This window comes from Bufo gargarizans, chromosome 7 (assembly GCF_014858855.1).
Source record: "Bufo gargarizans isolate SCDJY-AF-19 chromosome 7, ASM1485885v1, whole genome shotgun sequence".
Lineage (NCBI taxonomy): Eukaryota > Metazoa > Chordata > Amphibia > Anura > Bufonidae > Bufo > Bufo gargarizans.
The window spans coordinates 19816892-19844590 of NC_058086.1; the positions used below are offsets into that span (position 1 = coordinate 19816892).

Here is a 27699-nt window from a genome sequence, read left to right on the forward strand (position 1 = left end):
GTCTGGGCAGCCTAAAAACAGTGAGCAATTGAGGATCAGCAGCTCAATGATCCACAGCTGCAGATCGATCAGTTAATCAAGTCCTTTGGAGGAGTTAATCTGCCTAATCTCGCCCTACTGTCGCAGCCGCAACCTCTCCCTACGCTAATCAGAGCAGAGTGACGGGCGGCGCTATGTGACTCCAGCTTAAATAGAGGCTGGGTCACATGGTGCTCTGGCCAATCACAGCCATGCCAATAGTAGGCATGGCTGTGATGGCCTCTTGGGGCAAGTAGTATGACGCTTGTTGATTGGCTGCTTTGCAGCCTTTCAAAAAGCGCCAAGAAAGCGTCACAAAAGCGCCAAGAAAGCGACGAACACCGAACCCGAACCCGGACTTTTACGAAAATGTCCGGGTTCGGGTCCGTGTCACGGACACCCCAAAATTCGGTACGAACCCGAACTATACAGTTCGAGTTCGCTCATCCCTACTAATGGGTTGTTGGCAACAGTGTTAAAAGGGTGTCATACCTAGCTGTAACTATAGTAACCAGTATTCCAGGATGAATCAGCAAAGTAATTATACAAAGATGTATGCCACAGCACATTATTGAAATGAATATGAAGGCAATATCCCTGCTGATCCCTCATAGCTATTAGGAGGAATTATTGTGAAAAAGATTTTAAAGTAGTTAGTTCTTTTGGGTAACACAATTCATTGTTTTTAACAATACACATTAAATGTTATGTTTTAAAATAAATTAAGAAAATTAACTGAAACAGGAATTTGATAGCCTCTGGGTATTGGACTTTGTAAAGCAAAATAAGGAATGCACACAGACAAATCCGCAAAATATGGTCATGTGCATGATGCCTCATTCAGAGCTGTTAGGAGTCAAATGGCACACCTTCTCTTTGTGCCATTTTGGTAACTAGTAGTATGGTGCCCTTACATAGAATATTAAGATAACAAATCCACTTTAGTGCTTTTTGGATTTGGAAAACCTTAACCCATAACTGCCAGGCTTACGCAGAATCATAGTAACATAAATAGGGTTAGTCTGTAATATACATGAGAGCGAGGGTACGAAAGCAAGTGCCCTAATGTTGGCCTCTATTAGTGCCCTAATGTTGGCCAGTAGGTCCTTTATGGCTATACTTTCACATAAATCTCCCCTGACATACCACTTGATGTACGTGGTCATTTCTTTATTTCCAACACAAGCTTCATTCCAGTCCATCTGTTCTGTTACCTGTTCTCCGAAATCCGTTGCTCCCCCAAGATTCTTCTCCGAAATCCCTTGTTCCCCCAAGATTCCAGCCTCAGGTGGAAGGGAGCCAGGTCATTTTCTGGATGGAGGTGCTTCTCAGGGCAAAAATCACCCCCTTTGAATATCAGTAATACCACTTTCTTCATGGGTAGTGACTTTCTCTGGTCTCTACATTATCACAACTCAAGTGCATCTGCAGGACTGAGCCATTTAGTTGTGGGATAATATCACTGATTTACTAAATTTTTTATACTTTGACTCCCTGTGATTCTGGACTTCATAGAATATTGGGTATGGAATACACTTCAGCTCTAGCACCACTACTATGAGAACCTTACCAAGGAAAGCTATTGGGTTTCCCTTGTGTAAACTTCAATTTAAATACTAGATAGGATCTAATAAGTGTCTACATATCTCCAAGGATTCTAGCCTACTGTGTCTCCACTATGCTTTAGGGGATTGGATTTTTGATCAGGAGTAGAGTTGAGCGGACACCTGGATGTTCAGGTTCGACGGGTTCGGCTGAACTTCATAAAAAAAGTTTGAGTTCGGGTCATGTACCCAATTTGGAGACCCAGAAGTTGAAGGGGGCAGACCCATCAGTCAGTACGTGTAGGCGTGTGCACACATACTGCTCCACCATGTCGCACGTCCCTGTGATGTCCACTATCCAATTGGATATCTGCTCTATCAACTTTCGATGTTCTTTTCTGCGCCTACCATGTTGATCACGGTTAGCAGCAAATCAGGGTTCCACGCCGGAGAGGGAGCGTGAGAAAGGGAGACCACATCCAAGGGACGTAAATTTTTTTAAATTAAAGGGAGTCTGTCACCACAATTTGCCCTTATAGACCACTTACATAGCACTGTACCATAACTATAGATCAGTCAAATGGTACCTTTGTCTTTTTGTTTGGATGTTGACCAGGGGCAAAAACAGAGTTTTAGTAATATGTAAATGAGGGCTCACAAGTGCCCAGGGGCGGCGTTCGGGCTGTAAGTGCCCAGGCCGCTCTTCCTTCTTCTCACATAACCCCTCCCCAGCCTGGAGAAATTCTGGTGAAAGGTCCTCTTTAATGGCAGCTTTGAATCCATACAAGTTACAGCTTTAGTCTTTAGGTCCCAGAAGGTTTTGGCAATATGTGGCAGGAATTTATATCTATTCTGCTTCTGGTATATACGCCTAGTAGATCTGGCAGGTATTAGTCTTCTGCTCTGTCTGTATTCTGCTTGGTAGTGGGCCTGACTAGCTGAGGAGGACTTTGGCTTCTCCTGGACTTGTGAAATGTACTCACAGGGTATGCTTCTTCCTGAATGCTGGAGATGGCTGCTTCTCTGGTCGACCAGCTGAGGTAGACGACTCAGGCTGGGAGGATGGATCCGGGCCTCAGCCGAGGTTGGATTCAGGGTTGGGATCCCTGATTCTGAGAGCTCCTATCAACACAACCTACCCCAACAGGGGTGGCTGGTCCACTAACTAGACTTCCTACTCCTCCTCATGATACAGGACATGGGAACGTCCCACTTCTGCTCATACAGGGGAGCCTAGACTGGAATGGACTATTCCGGTCTAGATATACTAAACTGTTCTATAGACTGCCTATACATTGCCACCACCTACTGGTGTACATGAATAATTACAGCAATTTACATAAAACAGTCATAGGAAATCCAGATAATGGAAAATGTAATGTCAGGTTACACAGGATGATAACACATATATATACTTAATATCATATAGCAGGGTGACAGAGTTTTAGTGACATACTCTGGGATGTTACACAACCAGGGCTGTAAAATGTAGTATTTTGCCCAAAAAGGGTGTTTTTTAAAACCCAGAAAATTATTGCTGTATTTCTAGCTTAAATTGCACACTGACTGATGCGGCATAGGCCCCAGATGGAGGGTATTGCCAAAAATGGGTGTTTTTTAAAACCAGAAAATTATTGCTGTATTTCAAGCTTGTATCCTGAAGAGATACATGTACCATGTCAGTTCTTGTTCCTCTGTCCATGGCATCTAGGATTGCTCCAAACAACATTTCATTGTATTGTACATTGTATTGTACAGTGACAATAAAGGCATCTTATCTTATCTTATTTAACAATGACAGATGCAGTAAACACAGCTAAATTAGGATTTTGCCCTAAATGGGTTTTTTTTTAACAACAGAATATGACAGCAGTATAAATTGCTTGAATTCCACACTGACAGATGCAGCAAGGGCTGTAAAATTTTGTATTTTGCCCAAAAAGGGTGTTTTTTTAAAACCCAGAAAATTATTGCAGTATTTCAAGCTTAAATTGCACACAGACAAATGCTGCAAAGGCCCCAGATGTAGGGTCTTGACAAAAATGGGTGATATTTTTAAATCCAGAATATAATTCTATTTGACTGTCACAAATGCACGTATGCATAAACTTGCATAAAATGTCCGCCGCCGCCCACCTAACTAACAGACGAATAAAAGTTTGCTCAACCCTAATCAGGAGTCATGCTTTCCATGGTTGGTGGAGTTGTCCTGAAGTGCCCAAACTTTGACATGTTGTTGCCTGCATGAGCTCTGCACTGCTCAGAGTCCCGCCTTTTCTTAAGCCAGTGTTACACTACTCAGTAAGGAGCGCTCGTAGGAAGGCTTGGCAGTGTAATAAATCATCGTTTGCCAGCGACAGATCATGCTGTGTAATCACAATCTGCTGCCGGCAAACAACTATGCAGCATGGAAACAAGCGATGGCATAATGACCACTCTTCCCCATACTGAGGAGGAGATCGCTCCATGTAATAGCAGTGTTCTCCTCCACTAACGAGCTGGCAATTGTCGGGAAGGAACACTTCCCTCCTGACAATCTCCTAGTGCAATACTGACTTTAGGAATTGTTACTTTATACTTTCATCTCTTGTTATAACACTCTGGCTTCCCCTTACCTTTTGAATTGTATTGGACATGTTATACCTAAACCTTAATTAAAAAAAAATATTTGAACCTAAAAGCAGAAGAGTGGGATCACACTGTACTGTATTTATGATATGCATTGTACCAGTGAAACATTTTCAGATTTAACATCATGTAGTGTACATGTTATCTATTCCTGCAAACCTTTGTCTGATATACTGTACGTGTCTGACAGATACCACTGACTTATAATAGGATCATTTTGATGGGCATCTGTCAGCAGATTTGTCCCTCTGACACTGGCTGACTTGCGCTTAGCAGCTGAAGGCATCTGTGTTGGTCCCATGTACATATGTGTCTGCATTGCTGAGAAAAATTAGGTTTTAATGTATGCAAATGAGCCTCTAGCAACGGGGGCGTTACCAATACACCTAGAGGCTCTGCTTTCTCTTTAATCGCAGCACCCTCTGGGGCGTGATGACATTTACACTGCTTGGCCCTCTGAATCAAAGTGCAGAGGGTCCAGCAGTTACAGAGAGAGCTGAGCCTCTAGGTGTAATGGCAACACCCCTGTTTCTCCAAGAGACTAATTTGCATATATCAAAACTTCATTTTTCTCAGCAATGCAGACACATATGAACATGGGACCAACCCAGATGCCTTCAGTTGCCAAGCACACATGTAACAGGTCAGCCAGTGTCATAGGGACAAATCTGCTGACAGATGCCCTTTAAAGGTGTTCCATGCAGTGCTATTTTTCCATCAAAATGACAGAAACGAGTCTGCGTCAGAGGTGCCAAATGGGGCCTCCAACACAGATGAACAAAGCCTAAATTAAAAGTATATTGCACAGTATAATTTGTTGTTTCTTTTTGCTTTACAGAAAAGAAGCATCGGAAAGGTAAGATGTTTTAGTAAATAGAAAAAAACCTATCTATCCTGTCTATCTAATCTATCCATTCTGTCTGTCTATCTACGTGTTGTAGATTGGTTGTGGAAGGGAGTCATATTTTTCCAAGATTCCTTTCCTATGTGAAGTAGCAAATAGTCATATGGAAGGTATTTAATTTATTAAACGGGCTTCTGTCACCCCCCAAAAGTCATTTTTCGTTTTTGGGCTACTTAAAATCCTTATACTGCGATTTTTCACTATATAGTGCTCTTACCCTTTTTCGTTCAGTAGTTTCTTTAAAAACGGCACTTTTATAATATGTAAATTACCTCTCTACCAGCAAGTAGGGCGGTTACTTGCTGGTAGCAGCCGCATCCTGCTTTAAAAAAACGCCCCCTCCTCCTGTTGATGTCACCACCAGACAACTGAGAAGCTCTGACAGACGTTCAGAACCTCCTGCTTGAGGTTCTTTTGTTTTGCTTTCGTTTTGTCATCTCGTTTCCCTCTCTCAGCTGTCATCTAGTTGCACTGTTTGCTTCCCTTTAAATCCCCTCCCATACTGCATCACTTTGCGGTTTATATAACTTCCTGGATTGTGTACATGCTGGATGCTGCAACTGATGCTTCTACAGATAAGTCTGTTTCTTTATTTGTGTTTTCCTGTTGGCTTGATCCTAGGTGACCCTGACTCCCTCCGTATTAAGTGTAGGGAGCCGGTGGTCGTGTCTTCTCACTATTATAGGGTGTTCAGGTGTCATACAGTCGAGGCACGAGGGCGTGCAATTATCTATCATAGAGATCTTTGCATGGGCTGAGAAGTCAGGGAGAGAGCTAGGGCTTTTACAGGGCTCACCCTTATGTTCCTTAGTTTGGGATCAAGTCAGTCGGATCTTCATTTGTTGTCTTCTAGTTTTCTGCAACACCATCCGTGACAGTTGATTGACAGGGCCAGCGAGCGCTCTCGTCCCCTGGCTGGCTCTGTCTGTGTTCTAAATCTCGCGCCTGCGCCGTATCGGTCGTCAGTTGGCGCAGGCGCACTGTGAGGAGGACGCTCGCTCGGCCGCTCCTTCATCAGTGTGCCTGGTGTAGATGTGATGTCATAGGCGCATTGAGGAAGGAGTGGCCGAGCGAGCGTCCTCCTCTCAGTGCGCCTGTGCCGACTGAAGACCAGTACGGCGCAAGCGCGAGATTTAGAATGCAGACAGGGTCAGCCAGGGGACGAGAGCGCTCGCTGGCCCTGTCAATCAACAGGAGGAGGGGGCGTTTTTTTGAAAGCAGGATGCGGCTGCTACCAGCAAGTAACCGCCCTACTTGCTGGTAGAGAGGTAATTTACATATTATAAAAGTGCAGTTTTTAAAGAAACTACTGAACGAAAAAGGGTAAGAGCATTATATAGTGAAAAAAAAAATCACAGTATAACGATTTTAAGTAGCCCAAAAACGAAAAATGACTTTTGGGGGGGTGACAGAAGCCCTTTAATACAGAGTGCGACTACTCAAAAGAATAAAAAAAGCAGGGAAGTGCGAGTACAGGCCTATTAACCTGGCTTGATGGAGCAGATGATTGTCATGAAGGAAGCCTGATCATCATTGAAAGAGACGTTATACAGAGATCTCCTCCACAGTATAGGGAGTTGCGATCATTAATGCCATTACTCATCCCCATACAGAATCATTGTTTGCCGGCAGCTGAGGCTGTTTAGACGGCACGATCTGCTACTGTCAAACAATGCTTTAGGTTTCTGCACCAACGACCATATTACCCAATGAATGAGCGTTTCACTCGTTCATTGTGTAATTGGCGGCGCCATTACAACAACAGATTATTGTTAGTGAGCATTCGTATGAATACAAGTACAAGTTATATTTATTGATGACCTATCCTCAGGATAGGTCATCAATATCAGATCGGCTGGGGTCCGACACCTGGCCCCCCCGCTGATCAGCTGTTTGAAGAGAAGGCACGTGCCGTGCCAGCGCTGCCTCCTCTTCATTGTTCACCTTCTCGCCATTGCATCTGCACTGGTGACCAGGTGTAATTACACCCAAGCCGTCCTATTCATTTCAATGGTACGGATCGCTTCCATACACTTGTATAGGAGTGATCCGTCCCATTGAAATGAATGGGACGGCTTGGGTGTAATTAGCAGATGCAACGGTGAGAAGGTAAACAGTGAAGAGGAGGCTGTGCTGGAACGGCGTGCGTCTTCTCTTCAAACAGCTGATCGGCGGGGGGGGGGGGGGGTGTTGGACCCCAGCCGATCTGATATTGATGACCTAGGTCATCAATAAATATAACTTGGACAACCCCTTTAAGGCCTCATGCACACGACAGTTTTTTTTCACGGTCCGCAAAAACGGGGTCCGTGGGTCCGTGATCCGTGACCGTTTTTTCATCCGTGGGTCTTCCTTGATTTTTGGAGGATCCACGGACATGAAAAAAAAGTCGTTTTGGTGTCCGCCTGGCCGCGCGGAGCCAAACGGATCCGTCCTGAATTACAATGCAAGTCAATGGGGACGGATCCGTTTGATGTTGACACAATGTGGTGCCATTTCAAACGGATCCGTCCCCATTGACTTTCAATGTAAAGTCTGGAGTTCTTTTATACCATCGGATTGGAGTTTTCTCCAATCCGATGGTATATTTTAACTTGAAGCGTCCCCATCACCATGGGAACGCCTCTATGTTAGAATATACTGTCGGATATGAGCTACTTCGTGAAACTCAGATCCGACAGTATATTCTAACACAGAGGCGTTCCCATGGTGATGGGGACGCTTCTAGTTAGAATACACTATAAACTTTGTACAAGACTGCCCCCTGCTGCCTGGCAGCACTCGATCTCTTACAGGGGGATATGATAGCACAATTAACCCCTTCAGGTGCGGCACCTAAAGGGGTTAATTGTACTATCATATTCCCCTGTAAGAGATCAGGGATGCCAGGCAGCAGGGGGCAGACCCCCCCCTCCCCAGTTTGAATATCGTTGGTGGCACAGTCTGCACCCCCCATCGGGCCCCCCCTTCCTCCCTCTAATGTTAGAAATCGTTTGTGGCACAGTGTGCGCCCACCATCGCCCCCCCCCCTCCCTCCCTCTATTGTAATAAATCGTTGGTGGCACAGTGTGCGCCCACCATTGCCCCCCCTCCCTCCCTCTATTGTAATAAATCGTTGGTGGCACAGTGTGCGCCCACCATCGGCCCCCCTCCCTCTATAGCAGTAACAACATTGGTGGCAGTGTGCGGCCTCCCATTCCCCCCCCCCCATCATTGGTGGCAGCGGAGTTCCGATCGGAGTCCCAGTTTAATCGCTGGGGCTCCGATCGGTAACCATGGCAACCGGGATGCTACTGCAGTCCTGGCTGCCATGGTTACTTAGCAATAGTACAATAGTAGAAGATTCATACTTACCTGCTTGCTGCTGCGATGTCTGTGTCCGGCCGGGAGCTCCACCTACTGGTAAGTGAAAGGTCTGTGCGGCGCATTGCTAAAGAACTGTCACTTACCAGTAGGAGGAGCTCCCGGCCGTTCACAGAAATCGCAGCAGCAAGCAGGTAAGTATGAATCTTCTACTGTTGTACTATTGCTAAGTAACCATGGCAACCAGGGCTGCAGTAGCTTCCTGGTTGCCATGGTTACCGATTGGAGCCCCAGCGATTAAACTGGGAGTCCGATCGGAACTCCGCTGCCACCAATGATGGGGGGGGGGGGAATGGGAGGCCGCACACTGGCCACCAATGTTGTTACTGCTATAGAGGGATGGGGGGCGCACACTGCCACCAATGTTGTTACTGCTATAGAGGGAGGGGGGGCCGATGGTGGGCGCACACTGTGCCACCAACGATTTATTACAATAGAGGGAGGGAGGGGGGGGGGCGATGGTGGGCATACACTGTGCCACCAACGATTTCTAACATTAGAGGGAGGAAGGGGGGGCCCGATGGGGGGCGCACACTGTGCCACCAACGATATTCAAACTGGGTAGGGGGGGGGGTCTGCCCCCTGCTGCCTGGCAGCCCTGATCTCTTACAGGGGAATATGATAGTACAATTAACCCCTTCAGGTGCCGCACCTGACGGGGTTAATTGTGCTATCATATCCCCCTGTAAGAGATCGGGTGCTGCCAGGCAGCAGGGGGCAGTCTTGTACAAAGTTTGTAGTGTATTCTAACTAGAAGCGTCCCCATCACCATGGGAACGCCTCTGTGTTAGAATATACTGTCGGATATGAGTTTTCACGAAGTGAAAACTTAGATCAGAAAAAGCTTTTATGCAGACGGATCTTCAGATCCTTCTGTATGAAAGCAACCTACGGCCACGGATCACGGACACGGATGCCAATCTTGTGTGCATCCGTGTTCTTTCACGGACCCATTGACTTGAATGGGTCCGTGAACCGTTGTCCGTCAAAAAAATAGGACAGGTCATATTTTTTTGACGGACAGGATACACGGATCACGGCCTCGGCTGCAAAACGGTGCATTTTCCGATTTTTCCACGGACCCATTGAAAGTCAATGGGTCCGCGAAAAAAAACGGAAAACGGCACAACGGCCACGGATGCACACAACGGTCGTGTGCATGAGGCCTAAGGCTGTGCTCACATCAGGTTTTTATCCCACCTGGATTTGATATTTTTACTGCTATTTTGTTTAATTTTATGCGTCAATAAAACTTGGCCAAGTGGCTGCTCACACCTATTCTTTGCTGTTGGCCTGATTTGGATGAAAAGAGACATTTTCTCTGACCCCAGCAAGGGCGATCCCAAGTAATCTCAAAATATACTGTATGTATATCTACATACAATATGTTGCCCCTGAGACGTATACAAATTAGTAATGCCTCCCTACCCTCATTCCCAAGATTATGCCTCAGTCCTGAAGGGGAGAAAATAAAAGAAAGTTAACCAGGTCACACCAACAGAGGGTGCATGTGCAAGAAATTAATTTATTATTATAATTATTATTATTAACAATAATAATTGTATTCATTCTATTTATGGTATTATTTAATTATTATTTTATTTTAATTACTTAATTTACTGCTAATTTGATGGTACTTATAGGTTCATAACTTAGCTTACCTGATTGAAACTAGTTGTGATATCACAATAATTTATCTGACTGAAGCACTTGTGATGTCACAGTAGACCTGTTGTCAATGCAGCTTTCCTAACAGATATGCTCTTATCATATCACACTAGCAGTTGTGATTTCACATCAGCTTACTGGTCAGAGACTTGTGATGTCACAGTTGCTTACCTCACTGGAATAATCTTGTTTCAGCTTACCTGAAAAAAAAAAAATAATAAAAAAAAAAAAAAATGATGATGCCACTGCAGCTTACCTGAGTGATAGACGTGATGTTACAACATGTTACCTGTCTAGAATCCACTTGTAATGTTACATCGGTTTACTTCACTTGAACATGCTTATGATGTCACATAATCTGACAGCCAATGACGCAAACCCATTTTGTGAAGTCACAGCAGCTTACTTGACAGAAACACAATTTTGATGTCACAGTAGCTTATGAGACTGAAGCCAGCTTGTGATGCCATAACAGCATACTTGTGATGTCACAGCTCACAAGACTGAAATCTACTTGTGATGTCACAGCAGCTTACCTGACTGAAACCCACATGTGATGTCACAGCTCACCTGACTGAAACCCACATGTGATGTCACAGCAGCTCACTTGACTAAAACTACTGCAATGTCATTCTATATACATGCAATTTATACTTTTACAGTTACAGATTAAACATAAGTCAAGAAACCCTATACATGAAAATGGGTTTTCTTATCGTAAATATTTATGAAGTATTCACTTTTACATGATATTCCATAAACATCTGATAGGTAAAGGTCCCAAAGATGGGACCCGCATCTGTCTCCAGAACTGGGACCCTGCTTGGTAAGAAGCCTGAGGCTCTTCCCGATCCCTTCTGTTGGAGTTATGGAAACAGCTTAACATGGACCCTTGGATGTTTCTGTAACTCCCATAGAAATTAGTGGAATGTGCCATGGACACACTAGGCCAGTCTCCAGTCATTCTCCACCTAGACATGGTGGGCGAAATCCAGATCACCAGGCTGGACCTCTGTTTTGGTGATAAGTGTATGTCTCCGAGGTGGGACCCACATCTATCAGATATTAATGGCAGATCCTGTGCCACAGATTTCTAAGGTAAGAATACCCTGTTAATTTCTGGACATAAAAATAACTCACACACATCCATGTTGTGTCCTGCAGCCAGTAAATGATATAGAAGTCTACAGTATAATTATCAACTGTCAGGTGACATCTCGCTTTGCCCATAATGTCATCACAAGCAGAGCTGTTAATCGAGCCAACGTGTCCAAAGAAGCCTTCTTTAATGTGGATCTGCCAAAAACAGCTTTTATTACAAATTTCAGTATGTAAGTACTATATTTTTACTGTGTTTTTTTGGGCAATATTTGGGTATCAAAATGTCATCTATATTAGAAATTGAGACCACCAGACTATAAGGTTGGTCATTGGATAATATTATGAAAAGTGTTCCCTTAGATTAAAGACATGGTTCTGGTCATTTACTTTTTTTGATATGTCATCGGAAATTTAATTGGTGTCAAAGACCACAAAAGAAGGCTTATCTCCATTGAAAATGTATTTATTCTTTTTGCTGGAAATGGAAATCTACTTGCCTGTGCTCGATACTGACAGATGAGATAAGCTGCAAAAGAACAGACCCCAATTCATTGACTTATCTTCAGTCTCTTTTATTGGAAGCATTTAAAGGGGTTGTTCACCTTTGGGAGCCCTTCTTTCAGACCCCCCCCCCCCCCCCTTCCCACACAGGTCACCTGACCTGCAGAGGGAAACATACTTACCTGCTCCCAGCTGCTGGGTTCCAGCTTCTTCAGTCCCCACGCTGCCTTGCTGTAGCAATGTGTGTGTGTTTGGGGGGGGGGGGGGGGGTCCTCCCCAAAGGTGAACAACCCCTTTAAAGAAAAGGCATTGTTAGGATTAATGTGTTCCATACATGTAAATACAAATTTTATTGTTTAATACAGGACATTAGATGGAGTAACGTATCCAGGAGTAATTAAGGAAAAGGAAGCTGCTAAGAAACAGTATGATAAAGCTGTATCAAGGGGTCAAACAGCCGGACTAGTCAGGTAAATGCTATTTCTCTTGTGTGCAGTCAACATATTTTGGATACATTCCTAGATGGAAGGTGGGAAAAATTAAAGGCTATGTACATCTTTGGGGACAATTTTTTAATTATTGCATTGTACTCATTTTTAGCTAAAAATAATTTTTTCAATTGGTCTTTATTACAAATATGGAGCCCATTTTTCTGTACAGAGCTGAGATGCTCTAACAGAGGGATCTGAATTTTCTCTCTCTTCCGTCAGCGAGATAATCTGATGGGCCCCTTATCTCTGCTCTCTGACCTTATAAACAGTCATTGTATGCCACGGCTGAGGATGGGGGAAACTCTCAGCCGTGCAATGACAGAAGATAATGGTCGCTGTTAGGCCAGGACAGAAATCAGGGAGCAGGTCACCTCCTAATATGTCCCTAATTCTGACCATGACTCCTAGCTGTATGAGCCAACCCTGATGGTAGGAGGGCTCATACTCCATAACCTAAGGGTCCCTACTAGCCCTCAGGGTAGTCCTGGACTAGGAGCAGGGTAAGACGACCTGTTCCTCCTAGAGACGGACGAACAGGAGTCTCACTGGCCAAGCTGCAAGGAAAGGGGAACATATACAGCATATGGCAATGGCAGGTAAGTGAAACAAGTACCACACCTACCATCCACAGACACACAGCTTGGAACCCATGTACAAGTGCTGCTGTCCACAACAACACGAACGGACACAGCACACACCATACATCACACAGGAACCCAGGAAACCATAGCTGCAATAAACAGAAAGACCATAAAACATCTTATAACATCAGACATATAGTTTTATGACCACAGGGGTGGCCCTCACTGGCAGATGGTATAAGACCAGGAGGATGACTCCAGCATACAACAAGGCTGGAGTACCCCTCAGCTGCAGATCTCATCAGAGGCTAAATAGCCCAAGTAGCCACACCCACACAGACACACTGGAAAGGGAATTAACCCTTCCAACACCAGACAGGGTAGTGAAGCCACTTAAAGGGAAAGTGCACACACACAAAACCCTGTGCACACCAAACAAAAAGTGCACACATACAAAGACAGGTTGCCTGGTGCAACCGCATGCACTTGACAGCAAGCTGCCTAGCAACAGCTCAGGCTGCTATATTGCCAAATACATTATGTTGCCAGCGGCAACCACAGGTGAGGCAACATACTTCAGCCCTCACCTGTGATTGACAACAAGACCAGACTGTAGGCAACTGCATGCGGTTCCAGGAATCACGGCCATGACCATGGTCGTGACATTGTAACTCAGTTCTTATCTTAGGCCTCTTGCAGATGAGCGTGTGCGGATTAGGTCCGGATGCATTGTGGATGTGTTTCGTGAAAAATGCGCGATATCGCAAACAAAGTCATTCAGTCATTTTTTATCGCGCAGGTGCAATGCGATTTAATGCGTTTTGCACGCGTGTGATAAAAAAACTGAATGTTTACAAACATCTCTTAGCAACCATCAGTGAAGAAGGCATTGCATCCGCACATGATTTTCAAGCAGTTCCATTCACTTTTATGAGACCATCGTTGCGTGAAAATCGCATTATATAGAACATACTCCGATTTTCATGCAATGCGCAAGTGATGCGTGAAAACCAACGCACATGTACACAGACCCATTGAAATGAATGGGTCTGGATTCCTTGCGGGCCCAATGCATTTGCATCACGCATTGCACCTGTGCGGAATACTCGATCGTGTGAAAAGGGGCCTTACTGATAAGCATGTGGCTTAAATAAATGTTTATGACCTCTTATCTCTAATTTTGCTAAGGGTTATTAGATGACCAGCACAAAGTGAAAGAAAAAAAGTGCAATTCACACAGCTAGACAAACAGATAACCCTTTGTGACAGAACGGCTCAATATTTTTAATTAGGACCGACAAAAGGTGGATGGGTTTTTACTTGTTTCTGCAACAAGCTAGATGGTTACCACAGTTTTTTTGACAGGCAAAAGCACTTAATGGTTACAAATCTCTCAATAAGGGCACAGGTATATAGTTAAAATCAAAGATGTTAGTTACATTGTCTTTCTACGTGACAAAAGCAGACATAACACAGTGTGACACCAATGCAGGATTGGTGGTGGAGGGGAGGTATATTTCCCCCAAGATTCCTCTCCTATGTGAAGTAGCAGGTGGAAGACTCTCATCTGTGAGATAATGAATGAAGCAGCACAAAGGGTGGGGATATAACAGAGCCAGGAGGTCAGTCAGTCTCTGCCTGGGGACATAGAAAGTCTGTCTGTGTGAATGAGACAAAACGTGAGTAAAAGGTTGCTGAAAGCCTTGTTTTGTGAGCCGACTGGGAGAAGCCCTTCAGCAAGGAGATAGGGACTTCTTGTGTATAGTAAGTGCCGGTATCACGATGTGGAGTGGGGGGAAACCCCCCACCGTACAATGTAGAGGATAAATAGGATGCCACCAGGCCAGATACCATGGATAAGGTAGCGAGACAGCTCCTAGCACATCCCTCATCCTATCCCTGACCTCCTAACTGTATAAGCCGGCCTCAATGGTAGGGGGATCATACTCGGGAACCTGGGCCCTACTGACCCTAGCGATCCCTTGAAAAGTAAGGTTAGGGCCAGAGACAACCTGCTCTTCAAACACAGAGAAAAGCAGGAGTGTCTGCAGGCCTAACAGCAAGGAGAGGAACTGCAGATAAGTATCCAGTGGCAAGAAACCACTGAACAACGGAATACTTAGTGACTTACCTGCCACAACAGCTGGAAGAAACCAAAGAAGAACACAGAGATAAACTGAAACCCATACAAACTCACTACAATCCAAACACCAACCGGATGCAGAACGTACTGACACACAGGAACCAGCACTCCAGCAATAGCTCACAGACTTGACTATTGGTTTCCCCTCCAGGGAACCATGAGACCCCCTTTTGGAGGACACAACAGACCAACAGGGGAAATGTCAAACAACCATGCTGATCACAAACACCACACCAACCAGACATTCAACACCAAATGACATACAAATATTACCCTGAAAATAACACCCCAAACTCAGAGCCATCAAGTGAGGAAAGGCATAGGCAAAGCAACAAGGGAAAGACATTGCAGGAGACGTCGATGACAACTAGGATGGCCCTCAGATAGCATAGAGATAGGCGCAAGCTCCTACTCCAACAAAGGCAGGCATCCAACTGATCTGTCTCACAGCAACAATATATAAAGAGACAAGAGACCACACCTAACTCCACCAAGCTCACACCTTAACCCTGTGCACACCAGGAGGGAAGGAAAACAGCCTTGAGGCTGGGTTCACACCTGAGCGTTTTACAGCACGTTCCTACGCGCTGTAAAACGCTCAACAAGGAGAAACCAATGATTCCCTATGGGAATGATTCTCACCTGGGCGTTTTACAGCGCGTACGATCGCGCTGTAAAACGCCCAACACCCCAAGAAGTACATGAGCTTCTTTGGGGCGTCTTGTCGCGCGTTCCCGTACATAGACTTTCGGGAACGCGCGACAATGGGTGTTCGCTTGTCTCTGTATGCGCGATTGAAAAACGCCTGTATAATCGCACATACAGAGCGCTCCTTTCAGAACGCTCAGGTCTGAACCCAGCATAAAGGGAAACACACACGCATGCAATACCACAGCACGTTGCCACCGGCAACCAGCATGCGCGAAGACAGTGTCACGGCAACAACTCCATACCGTGACAGCCGGACAGGTGAGGATTTCTTTTTCAGTTTTGTTATTTTTTTTATCTACAACCTTATTAATAAACCTGGCTACAAGTCAGCTTAAAACTTATACCCCGGTGTTTGATCTGCGTTGGATGGAACAGACAAGTGTCCTTTGACCCCAGCAAAGGCGATCCCGAGCATAACCCCTCACAACAGTCTCTTTAAGAGGCAACAGCTCAATCTCCCTCTGTCTTTTATGGCAACCACCACATGAATGGTGACACTCTGGCTCCAGTCTCCTCAGAGTGGCAGCAATTAAGATGGTTGTATCTGCATTTATCACCACAGCTATCTCTACACATGGCACATTACTGCATAGTCCCAGTCAATCGCAGTGTGCCCTCCCTCATGATACACAGATTTGCACATAACATCTCACATTGGGTTGTGTACAGGCAGCAGGCTGGCTGCACTTGACCACAGGCCTGACAAATATAGAATGAGCAGCCTGCTTGCTGGATGCACAGATGACTAAGCTTCTTTCTTACCCTTCAGCTCCAACATCAACTCCTTTATCATGCTTAGCTGCTCTGTGGCCGTTTCTATGCCCTGAGATGTTACACTCTTATGACTAGTACCAGTTGACTCCACTTGCTAGCTACATGCAGGAATATTGCTGGTTTTGTCTCCAGCAGCAGCTTTGTATTCATTCTTCAATCTGTCTTCCTGTTAGGCCGAATGCACACAGCCGTGGAACACGGACGTGAGCGGTCTGTGGTATGCCGGCCTGTCATCCTGCTGACATGATCTGTACGAGTGTATTACTGTAGTGCAGCGGCGGCATGAAGCGCACAGCGTCATAGCAACCAATGATGCCGTGCGCTCCTGCTGTCAGCAGAATGCCAGGCCGGGATACCACGGACCGTTCACGTCCGTGTTCCACGGCCGTGTGCATTCGGCCTTACTGACATGAGAATATGCACAAAGAAAAGTCCAGCTCACCCAATTATTCCACCACCTGCGTGCACGGAAAAGGCCGGCAAGCCCGTATATTCTTGATATGAAAGCACAATGAAATTCCAGCACTCACGATTTTGGTAGCTAAAATCTTCGTCTTTTATTCAGGCAGTAGACATATAAACAGGACATCCACCCACAAGTGCAGCAACCTTGACGCGTTTCGAACAGTAGTTCTTAGTCGTAACAATGAGCAGTGTCTCCTCTGGCACCTTTATACCAGTCTGTACCAAAATGTAATTGCTTTTCCCCTCCACCTGAGGGGTGGGGGAGTGTAGGAGGCAGGGAACATTTTAACCTCTTGTTTTCCAGGTGAGGCACTGCTCATATGTTTCACAATAGAAAATTCATGCATCTATACAAAGTCACTGATTATTACAAAAATTTGTGTTGAAAAATAACCATTAAATAAAAACAGTGAACATATTAAAATTGTCAAAGAATGTCAATTGTCAGGATAGCATCAGAACACCATATTGGTTATATATAGCCAACTTATTTGTATGGATCCACATATATTAGTGCTGTGTTGCTAATTCTGGCATGGATCCCTTTTCTCCATTACTGCTCTTGATTGAATTGAAAAAATGCATGCATACATAGCTATGATGAAAGGAAATGTGAAAAAACAGGAAAGTCATGAGTTAGTAGAAATACATAAGTTCATTTTTCTTATTGAGGCCATTTGGATGTCTGGTATTCAACTTAAAAATCCCAAAAGCCTCTCTGAGTCTCACTAAACGTTTAAAATCTCCTCCTCTGTTAGGTAATTTCACCTGTTCAATTGCAAAGGCTTTGAAATTGCGCACCTGGCTTTCGTGTTTACTAATAAAATGTTTAGCCGCATTGGATGTGTTCACACTATGCGGATTTTTTATGTAGTTGAGGTGCTCCAGAATTCGGACCTTAAATTTTCTAGTGGTACATCCCACATATAACATGTCACAGGCTATACATTTTATGATATATACCACCCCCATAGAATTACAATTAATATAAGATTTGATTGGATATATGTGTGAATTATTCGCATCGTGAAAAGTTTTGGTATTTACTGCGTATGTACAAGTGCGGCAGCGCAAACTTCCGCATTTAGTGAAACCCTTGTATATAAGCCAGGGATCCCGTTTATATTCGTTTCGATGTATATACATGGAGGGTGATAAATCATTCCCTATAGTTCTTGGCCGTCTTGACACAATTCTACAACCTTGTTTTAGCGCACAGTGCAATATTTCGTCATCATGAAGAATAGGTAAATATTTTTTAATAATTTGTTGAATTTTTTCAAATTGTTTACTGTACGTCAAAACAAGTGTAGGTAAATTATCTTTTTCGTTTTTATTTACATTTATATCTGAACTCTCACTTTTTGATATCTGTTTAGAGATATTTTTATTTTTAGGAGTTGAAAAGAGTAAGGCTTCTCTATTTTTCTTTTTAGTTATAGCTAGGCCTCTGGATATCATCCAGTTTGGATATGCTCTTTGTTTTAATCTATTTATAATAGTTTGAGCCTCTATTTCAAAAGCCGCTGCGGTACTGCAGTTTCTGTAGGCACGTGTGAATTCTCCCACAGGAATTGATTTTATTGTGTGTAGGGGGTGATGGCTATTTGCCCGTAGTAATGTATTTCCTGTTATTTCCTTGCGGTAGGTTTTAGTTTGTATAATCTGGTTCAGTTTTCCTGTAAGTGTTAGATCAAGAAAATTGATACATTGCGGATGTTCCGTATATGTAAATTTTAAATTATATGTGTTATTTTCCAGATATTGCATGAAGTGTTGTATGGCAGGTACATCACCACTCCAGATAAGGAGCATATCATCGATGTACCTGCCATACCACACCACATGGTCCGCAAATGGATTTTTAATATTATATACATATGCCTCCTCCCAATAGGACATTGTTAGATTGGCCAGGGAGGGTGAGTACTTCGCACCCATTGATACACCAGATATCTGTACATAGTATATAGAGTTGAATGAAAAATAATTGTGAGACATCAGAAATTGAGTAACCTCCAGAGTATAATCTATAAAATCCTCAGAAAAATTGCTGTATTTGTGCAAATGGAATTCAAGTGCTAGCATCGCCACATGATGTGGTATTGATGGATAAAGCGATACCACATCAATGGACAACCATCTGTAGTTTTCAGCCCAGGTCATGTCATAAAAAGATTGCAGAATTGATCTGGTATCTTTAATATACTCTGGGATTCTTTTGACAAGGGGCTGTAAACTACAGTCTAGCCATTCACCCAGCCTCTCTGTTAGGGATCCAATCCCGCTGACTATGGGGCGTAGAGGGGGAGGAAATTGGCCCTTGTGGACTTTAGGGAGGGCATGCATTATAGGTGTAACTGTAAATTCTACATTTAAATAATTAAATTGTTTTTGGTTAATGTGATTATATTCCAAACCTTTTCGCAAAATCTCAAGAAATTCCCCTTTATATTTGGGTAAAGGGTCAATATCTAACTTTTGATATACTGAGAGATCAGAGAGCAATTTATTCATTTGTTCACAGTACATGTCACAATCCAGGACGACGACGGAGCCTCCCTTATCGGCCATTTTTATAACAATACGTTCATTATCTGCTAGTTCCTTGATTGCTTTTTTATATTTCATAGGCAGGTTGGTATATCCCCCCTCGTCCTGGATGTGACTATGTATTTCTTTTAGCTCCCTCTCTATGATATCTTGAAAGGTGTCCATATTGGTAGTTCTGGACATGATAGGATAGAAATCCGGATTAGTGATTTTAAATTTCTGAGCATCAACACATCTATCATATTCCAGATTGTGACATGTACTGTGAACAAATTAATAAATTGCTCTCTGATCTCTCAGTATATCAAAAGTTAGATATTGACCCTTTACCCAAATATAAAGGGGAATTTCTTGAGATTTTGCGAAAAGGTTTGGAATATAATCACATTAACCAAAAACAATTTAATTATTTAAATGTAGAATTTACAGTTACACCTATAATGCATGCCCTCCCTAAAGTCCACAAGGGCCAATTTCCTCCCCCTCTACGCCCCATAGTCAGTGGGATTGGATCCCTAACAGAGAGGCTGGGTGAATGGCTAGACTGTAGTTTACAGCCCCTTGTCAAAAGAATCCCAGGGTATATTAAAGATACCAGATCAATTCTGCAATCTTTTTATGACATGACCTGGGCTGAAAACTACAGATGGTTGTCTATTGATGTGGTATCGCTTTATCCATCAATACCACATCATGTGGCGATGCTAGCACTTGAATTCCATTTGCACAAATACAGCAATTTTTCTGAGGATTTTATAGATTATACTCTGGAGGTTACTCAATTTCTGATGTCTCACAATTATTTTTCATTCAACTCTATATACTATGTACAGATATCTGGTGTATCAATGGGTGCGAAGTACTCACCCTCCCTGGCCAATCTAACAATGTCCTATTGGGAGGAGGCATATGTATATAATATTAAAAATCCATTTGCGGACCATGTGGTGTGGTATGGCAGGTACATCGATGATATGCTCCTTATCTGGAGTGGCGATGTACCTGCCATACAACACTTCATGCAATATCTGGAAAATAACACATATAATTTAAAATTTACATATACGGAACATCCGCAATGTATCAATTTTCTTGATCTAACACTTACAGGAAAACTGAACCAGATTATACAAACTAAAACCTACCGCAAGGAAATAACAGGAAATACATTACTACGGGCAAATAGCCATCACCCCCTACACACAATAAAATCAATTCCTGTGGGAGAATTCACACGTGCCTACAGAAACTGCAGTACCGCAGCGGCTTTTGAAATAGAGGCTCAAACTATTATAAATAGATTAAAACAAAGAGCATATCCAAACTGGATGATATCCAGAGGCCTAGCTATAACTAAAAAGAAAAATAGAGAAGCCTTACTCTTTTCAACTCCTAAAAATAAAAATATCTCTAAACAGATATCAAAAAGTGAGAGTTCAGATATAAATGTAAATAAAAACGAAAAAGACAATTTACCTACACTTGTTTTGACGTACAGTAAACAATTTGAAAAAATTCAACAAATTATTAAAAAATATTTACCTATTCTTCATGATGACGAAATATTGCACTGTGCGCTAAAACAAGGTTGTAGAATTGTGTCAAGACGGCCAAGAACTATAGGGAATGATTTATCACCCTCCATGTACATACATCGAAACAAATATAAACGGGATCCCTGGCTTATATACAAGGGTTTCACTAAATGCGGAAGTTTGCGCTGCCGCACTTGTACATACGCAGTAAATACCAAAACTTTTCACGATGCGAATAATTCACACATATATCCAATCAAATCTTATATTAATTGTAATTCTATGGGGGTGGTATATATCATAAAATGTATAGCCTGTGACATGTTATATGTGGGATGTACCACTAGAAAATTTAAGGTCCGAATTCTGGAGCACCTCAACTACATAAAAAATCCGCATAGTGTGAACACATCCAATGCGGCTAAACATTTTATTAGTAAACACGAAAGCCAAGTGCGCAATTTCAAAGCCTTTGCAATTGAACAGGTGAAATTACCTAACAGAGGAGGAGATTTTAAACGTTTAGTGAGACTCAGAGAGGCTTTTTGGATTTTTAAGTTGAATACCAGACATCCAAATGGCCTCAATAAGAAAAATGAACTTATGTATTTCTACTAACTCATGACTTTCCTGTTTTTTCACATTTCCTTTCATCATAGCTATGTATGCATGCATTTTTTCAATTCAATCAAGAGCAGTAATGGAGAAAAGGGATCCATGCCAGAATTAGCAACACAGCACTAATATATGTGGATCCATACAAATAAGTTGGCTATATATAACCAATATGGTGTTCTGATGCTATCCTGACAATTGACATTCTTTGACAATTTTAATATGTTCACTGTTTTTATTTAATGGTTATTTTTCAACACAAATTTTTGTAATAATCAGTGACTTTGTATAGATGCATGAATTTTCTATTGTGAAACATATGAGCAGTGCCTCACCTGGAAAACAAGAGGTTAAAATGTTCCCTGCCTCCTACACTCCCCCACCCCTCAGGTGGAGGAGAAAAGCAATTACATTTTGGTACAGACTGGTATAAAGGTGCCAGAGGAGACACTGCTCATTGTTACGACTAAGAACTACTGTTCGAAACGCGTCAAGGTTGCTGCACTTGTGGGTGGATGTCCTGTCTATATGTCTACTGCCTGAATAAAAGACGAAGATTTTAGCTACCAAAATCGTGAGTGCTGGAATTTCATTGTGCTTTCTTACTGACATGAGGTCTGCAGTGCTCTGCTCTTTTTTATATCTCTGGCAGAAGTTGGCACCAGAACTACACAGTTTCATCCGTTGCCTACTAGATGAAACTGAAAACTATAGTGGTGCTCCCATTTCCAGCAAGGATTTTGCCCTTTGTGATGGAGAAGATGGAATCTGCAGCATTTATGCTATGAATCCTGCAATAAAATCTGCGAAGTATTTTTTGCGGATTTTTTCTGCTACGGCATTCTGGAGATACACTGGAGATATTCTACTGTAGAAAATCTGCAGCGGACCTGTTCCATGTGGACGTACCCTTACAGTAGTTCTGGGGTAATTTGATTGTCACAGAAAAAGTTTAATGTTCTTGAAAACTATCAATGTGTCTGAATTAACATTGGTCTGTGAAGAAGAGTTGTTAAATTAACATATATAACAAAGACTGATCTTAAAAATGTTTTCTGGGGATAAAATATTGATGACCTATCCTCAGGTTAAGTCACCCATATCTGATCAGTGGAGGTCTGACTCCTGACATTCTCGGTGATCAGCTGTTTGAGAGGCTACCATGTTCTATTAAACTCTGCGGCCTCTTTCAAGGCCAGTGACGTGACATCGATCGATCACGATTCAAGTGAATGGGCCTGAGCTGCAGTACCAAGCACGGCCACTATACAATGTTCAGCGCTGTGCTTGGTGAGCTGTGAGGAGGCCACAGTGCTCACCGGATTAGGTATTGGAACTGGAACACAGTAGCTATATGGGTAGTATATCATTACAGCTTTGCATGTGCCATATTTCTGGTGTTTATCACAACTTCTTTTCTCACAGAAATCAGAAGTTTTCATAAATATGCTCCAATATTGTTATTATAAGAGGGTGTATTGTATGATACTACATATATAGTGTACCACATATATATCATACTAATATAGAGTCATTTTTACTGCTGGTCTATACAGGGCCTCTGGAAGGAAGACGGAGAAGTTCACTGTGTCTGTTAATGTGGCTCCAGAAAGTAAAGTCACATTTGAGTTGGTCTATGAAGAAATGCTGAAACGTCACCTTGGAAAGTATGAGATGTTCATCAAAGTTCAACCAAAAACTCTTATAAGAAAATACGAGGTACGACTCCTGCAAAAACATTTTAAATTGAACAATATATTAGGACAAGAAATCATTTATTTAACCCATTGTGTGCCTTCAATACAGGCAGTCCACATGACTGCTACTGGGCCCGGGGAGGGAGGGGGCAGGGTTGCCACACTGATCTCCTTCTTCCCTTCTGAGATAAAAACATTGCATTTTCATGTAGCCATCCCTAGGGGGAGCTCAATACAAAGACATTATTATAGCTTCTATTGCAGTGTATAAACTCCTATGCACTGAGCTCCCTCTAGTGGTGGCTGCAGGCAGATATCTTTGTAATATGTGAAGTGAAACTGGAGAATTTATTGGTGTATCTATGTCAGTTGTCTGCTGTAATTACACTGAGAAATGTGCTGTTCAGGATGAGAGCTATATTTTTGATGCACCTGTTCCACTTTGCAACATGTTAGGCCTCATGCACACGACCGTTCCGATTTTTGCGATCCGTAACCGCAGATCCTCAAAAAATGGAAGCAGCCCGTGTGCCTTCCGCAATTTGCGGAACGGAACGGGCGGCCCATTGTGGAAATGCCTATTCTTGTCCGCAAAACGGACAAAAATAGAACATGTTCTATTTTTTGGGCGGGTCTACGGAACAGAGCAACGGATGCGGACAGCACACGGAGTGCTGTCCGCATCTTTTGCGGCCCCATTGAAGTGAATGGGTCCGCATTCGAGACGCAAAAACTGCAGCTCGGATGCGGACCAAAACAACAGTCGTGTGCATGAGGCCTTAGTCAGAGAAAGTGGGTGAGACTTTTTTTATTCCAATTTTTTTTAAATTCAAATTTCTTCCGCTTAATAAAAATTCTTTAGAAATCTGGGGTATTGTGCTTTGCGTTATGAATTGCCTGTAAGTGTTTTATGCATACGTACTGGGAAATTGGGGGCACAGAGAGGCCCATTCTAAGTTTTGCTGTGGGGCCCTATGAGATGTGTGTACGCCCATGCTTTAACCAATTAATGATCAAGTAGGATGGACAGGCTCACTGTGGCTCCATTCCCATGGGGCAGTTCAGCTGCACTTCCAGACCCCTGTTCTCATGATTTCTTTGGGGCCCAGCAGTCAGACCCCAGCGATCAAACACATATACCCTCTCCTGTAGATAGGGAATGTGTTATTAGTGGCACAACCCCTTTAACACATATACATGTACCACAAAAGGATAAAAACATTTCTGGAAACTTTCAGAGTAAAAAGGGATCAAAAAGTTGTATGTATCCCAAAAAAGTACTAAGGGGTCATATTGTGTGAGCGCACTAAGGGGGCATAACTACTGTGAAGGGTGTCACTTGGGGAGAATAACTACTGTGTGGGGGTACTATGGTGGCATAACTACTGTGTGGGGGCACAAAGGGGACTGGGCAGGTTTGGGAGTGTATAGATTGGGCGGAGATGGCTGTATAGATTAGCATAAAAATTGCAGCAGCACAAAAAGCTATTAAAATTGGTGCAATTAAAGGGGTTTTCCCGTCTCACCATTTCTAAGGTAAGTTGGGAAACAGCAGAGCGGCTTGCACTGCAATGAGACCTACTGAAACAGCGGATCGCCATCCTCCTTTGCTGTTTCACGGACACCAGGTGCTCGGCGATTAGTCCCATTGTGCTTTAGAATTGGCAAGGTGTGACACCCCCTTTAAAAAAAACAGCTTGTCCTTCTGAAAACAGGATCTCATGCAGTTACAATAGATAGAAAAAAAATGTATAGCTCTTCGATGTTGGGGATGGCCTAAGACAAAAGTAAACACTCTCTGAAGGCCAAAATAGACTGCATTCCTGCATCCAGGTGTTAACTGGGTAATATATATTTTTTAAAATATTTTTCAGATCGAAGTAGACATTGATGAACCTCAAGGCATCAGCTTTCTAGATGCCCAAGCGTCTTTTGTAACAAATGACCTACTACCTACTATACAAAAGTCTTTCTCTGGAGAAAAGGTAATATCTTAATGCCAAAATGTGTTAAATACTTATCTTAATACGTGCACGTTATCGCACATGTACCTGTAAGGCTACATGCACAGGGACGTTGTTTGTTTCCGTGTCCGTTCTGTTTTTTTTTTGCGGATAGAATGCGGACCCATTCATTTCAATGGGTCCGCAAAAAATGGGGACTGTCCGCATCAGCATGTCCGTTTGGTAGCCCCGCAAAAAAATAGAACATGTCCTATTGTCTGTTTGAGGCATTGTTACAATGGAGCCGCAAAAAAAAATGAATGGCATACGGATGTCATCCGTTTTTTTTTTTTTTTTGCGGATCTGCAATTTGCGGACCGCAAAACACATATGGTCGTGTGCATGTAGCCTAAAGTGGTTGCTTACATAGGGCTTCAGCTATTGAATTTTTTAGTAATCCAGTATCTACCAATTAATCCAACGATTAATCTAGTACTCTAATAAGAAAAAACAAATGAAAAGAAAGCTTTCTATAAAAACTCTTTAGCCCCCCCATGCCACCAGTCTCCCCCCATGCCATTAGTCCTCAGCACCATCAGGCCCTCTCCATGCCACCATCTCCCCCCCCAGTGCCATCAGCAGCCCCAATCCAATAAGCTCCCCCCCATTGCCATCAGTTCCCCCTCCCTTGTGCCATCAGTTCCCCCTCCAGTGCCATTAGTTTCTTCCCCAGTGCCACCAGCTCCCCCCAGTGCCATGGACTCTCCCATGCCATCAGCTCCTCCAGTGCCATCAGCTCCCCCACCAGTGCCATCAGTTTCTCCTCCAGTGCCATGATTCCTCCCCCTGTACCACCAGCTCCCCCCAGTGCCATGAACTCCCCCATGCCATCAGCTCCCCCCAGTGCCATCAGCTCTCCCCCCAGTGTCATCAGTTCCCCATGCCTTGTGCCATCAGTTCCTCCTCCAGTGCCATTAGTTTCTCCCGCAATGCCACCAGCTCCCCCCTGTGCCACTAGCTCCCCCCATGCCATTATCTCCCCCCGAGTGCCATCAGCTCACCCCCAGTGCCATCAGCTCACCTCCCAGTGTTATCAGTTCCCCCTTCCTTGTGCCATCGGTTCCTCCTCCAGTGCCATTAGTTCCTCCCAGTGCCACCAGCTCCCCCAGTGCCATTGCCCCCCGTGCCATCAGCTCCCCCATGCCAGCAGTTGCTCTCCACCAGTGTCATCAGCTCCCCCCAGTCCGATGAACTTCCCCCAGTGCCACCGGCTCCCCCCCACTGCCATGAACTCCCCTATGCTACTCTCCCTCCTAGCCATCAGTGCCCAACCGCAGTGCCAGTGAAATCCAATACTTATCTTTACTGTAGGGACACTGTCGACACTCCATAGATCTTCCATCCTCTTCTTCACGCGCTGCACTGAGACCTGACGTCAAACAATGTCAAGTTATAATGCACACTTATGTGCACTATGTCCTGACAGTGTGTGTATGTCAGGATACAGTGCAGAGCGGTGCAGGCCAGCGGGAGACCACAGAGTGGTGAGTAGTAGCAAGCGCTTCACTAATGCACAGTGGTCACATGGCACAAACGAATCCTCGATGCAAAACCATAAACAAACCGTAAAGTTATGCAAATTGAAAAAGTAGCAGATGTTCCTAAGATCTACAGATGATTATAAAAGCCAGATTGAAAGAAAAGTGTTTTAGCCACATAAAACCTCAGATCATGTGGGATCATTGTGCAATGCCTTCTGTTCTTTAACGTGCTAGTTATCTCCACGTGTCGCAAACTGATAGGGACAGAATCCTTGAACTGAGAGATAGTGATGGACGAACATCTGCCTGGACGATTCAGGAACGCGATCGCGCGAACACAATCAAATGTTTGCGAACCGCAAGTTTGCGGCGGGTCCCGTTCATTTTAATGGCAGGCAAACCTGAAAAACCTTCAGCTCCTATTTGCAGCCAAGAAATAATTACTAGAAGTGCACAAATAGTCCCACAACATGGAGAGTGACATACCAGATGTATTATTCAAATTTGCGATCTCCATTCATAATTTTTTTCAATGCGAAATATTGGCAATATAATTTTTGCATACGCGCATGCGCAAATGCACTATACAGTACCCAAATGCACTATAAAGAAAGTATATTGGTATATAACACCCCTGCTTCAATAAGTTTTTGGGGGGGCGACTGGTATATCAGACCAGTAGAAATGATTTGTTCAAATAACTCTTGTCCCTCTATTTACCTGCAGTATCGCAGCAGAACCGCACACAACTGCCGCACAATACAAATGCACTATAATATACTTTCTAACATAGAAAGTATATTATAACATTATACAAGGAAGGCATTCTATTAGAATATACATAAAGATAAAACGTAACCTTTAATAATGTTACTCTGAGGTTCCATTCACACGTCCGTAAGTGTTTTGCAAAACACGGACAC

At 43.5% G+C, this 27699-nt stretch overlaps 1 protein-coding gene across 1 annotated transcript in view; it reads left to right on the top strand.

The window, feature by feature from the left end:
- Positions 1 to 27699, top strand: part of LOC122943726 (inter-alpha-trypsin inhibitor heavy chain H3-like) — a 110967-nt gene that overhangs the window by 19773 nt on the left and 63495 nt on the right. The window contains exons 2-6 of the mRNA XM_044301699.1: positions 5029 to 5046; positions 11290 to 11456; positions 12093 to 12197; positions 23152 to 23314; positions 25167 to 25277. Coding sequence (XP_044157634.1) covers positions 5029 to 5046; positions 11290 to 11456; positions 12093 to 12197; positions 23152 to 23314; positions 25167 to 25277 — 564 coding nt within the window. The remainder of the gene's footprint in view (positions 1 to 5028; positions 5047 to 11289; positions 11457 to 12092; positions 12198 to 23151; positions 23315 to 25166; positions 25278 to 27699) is intronic.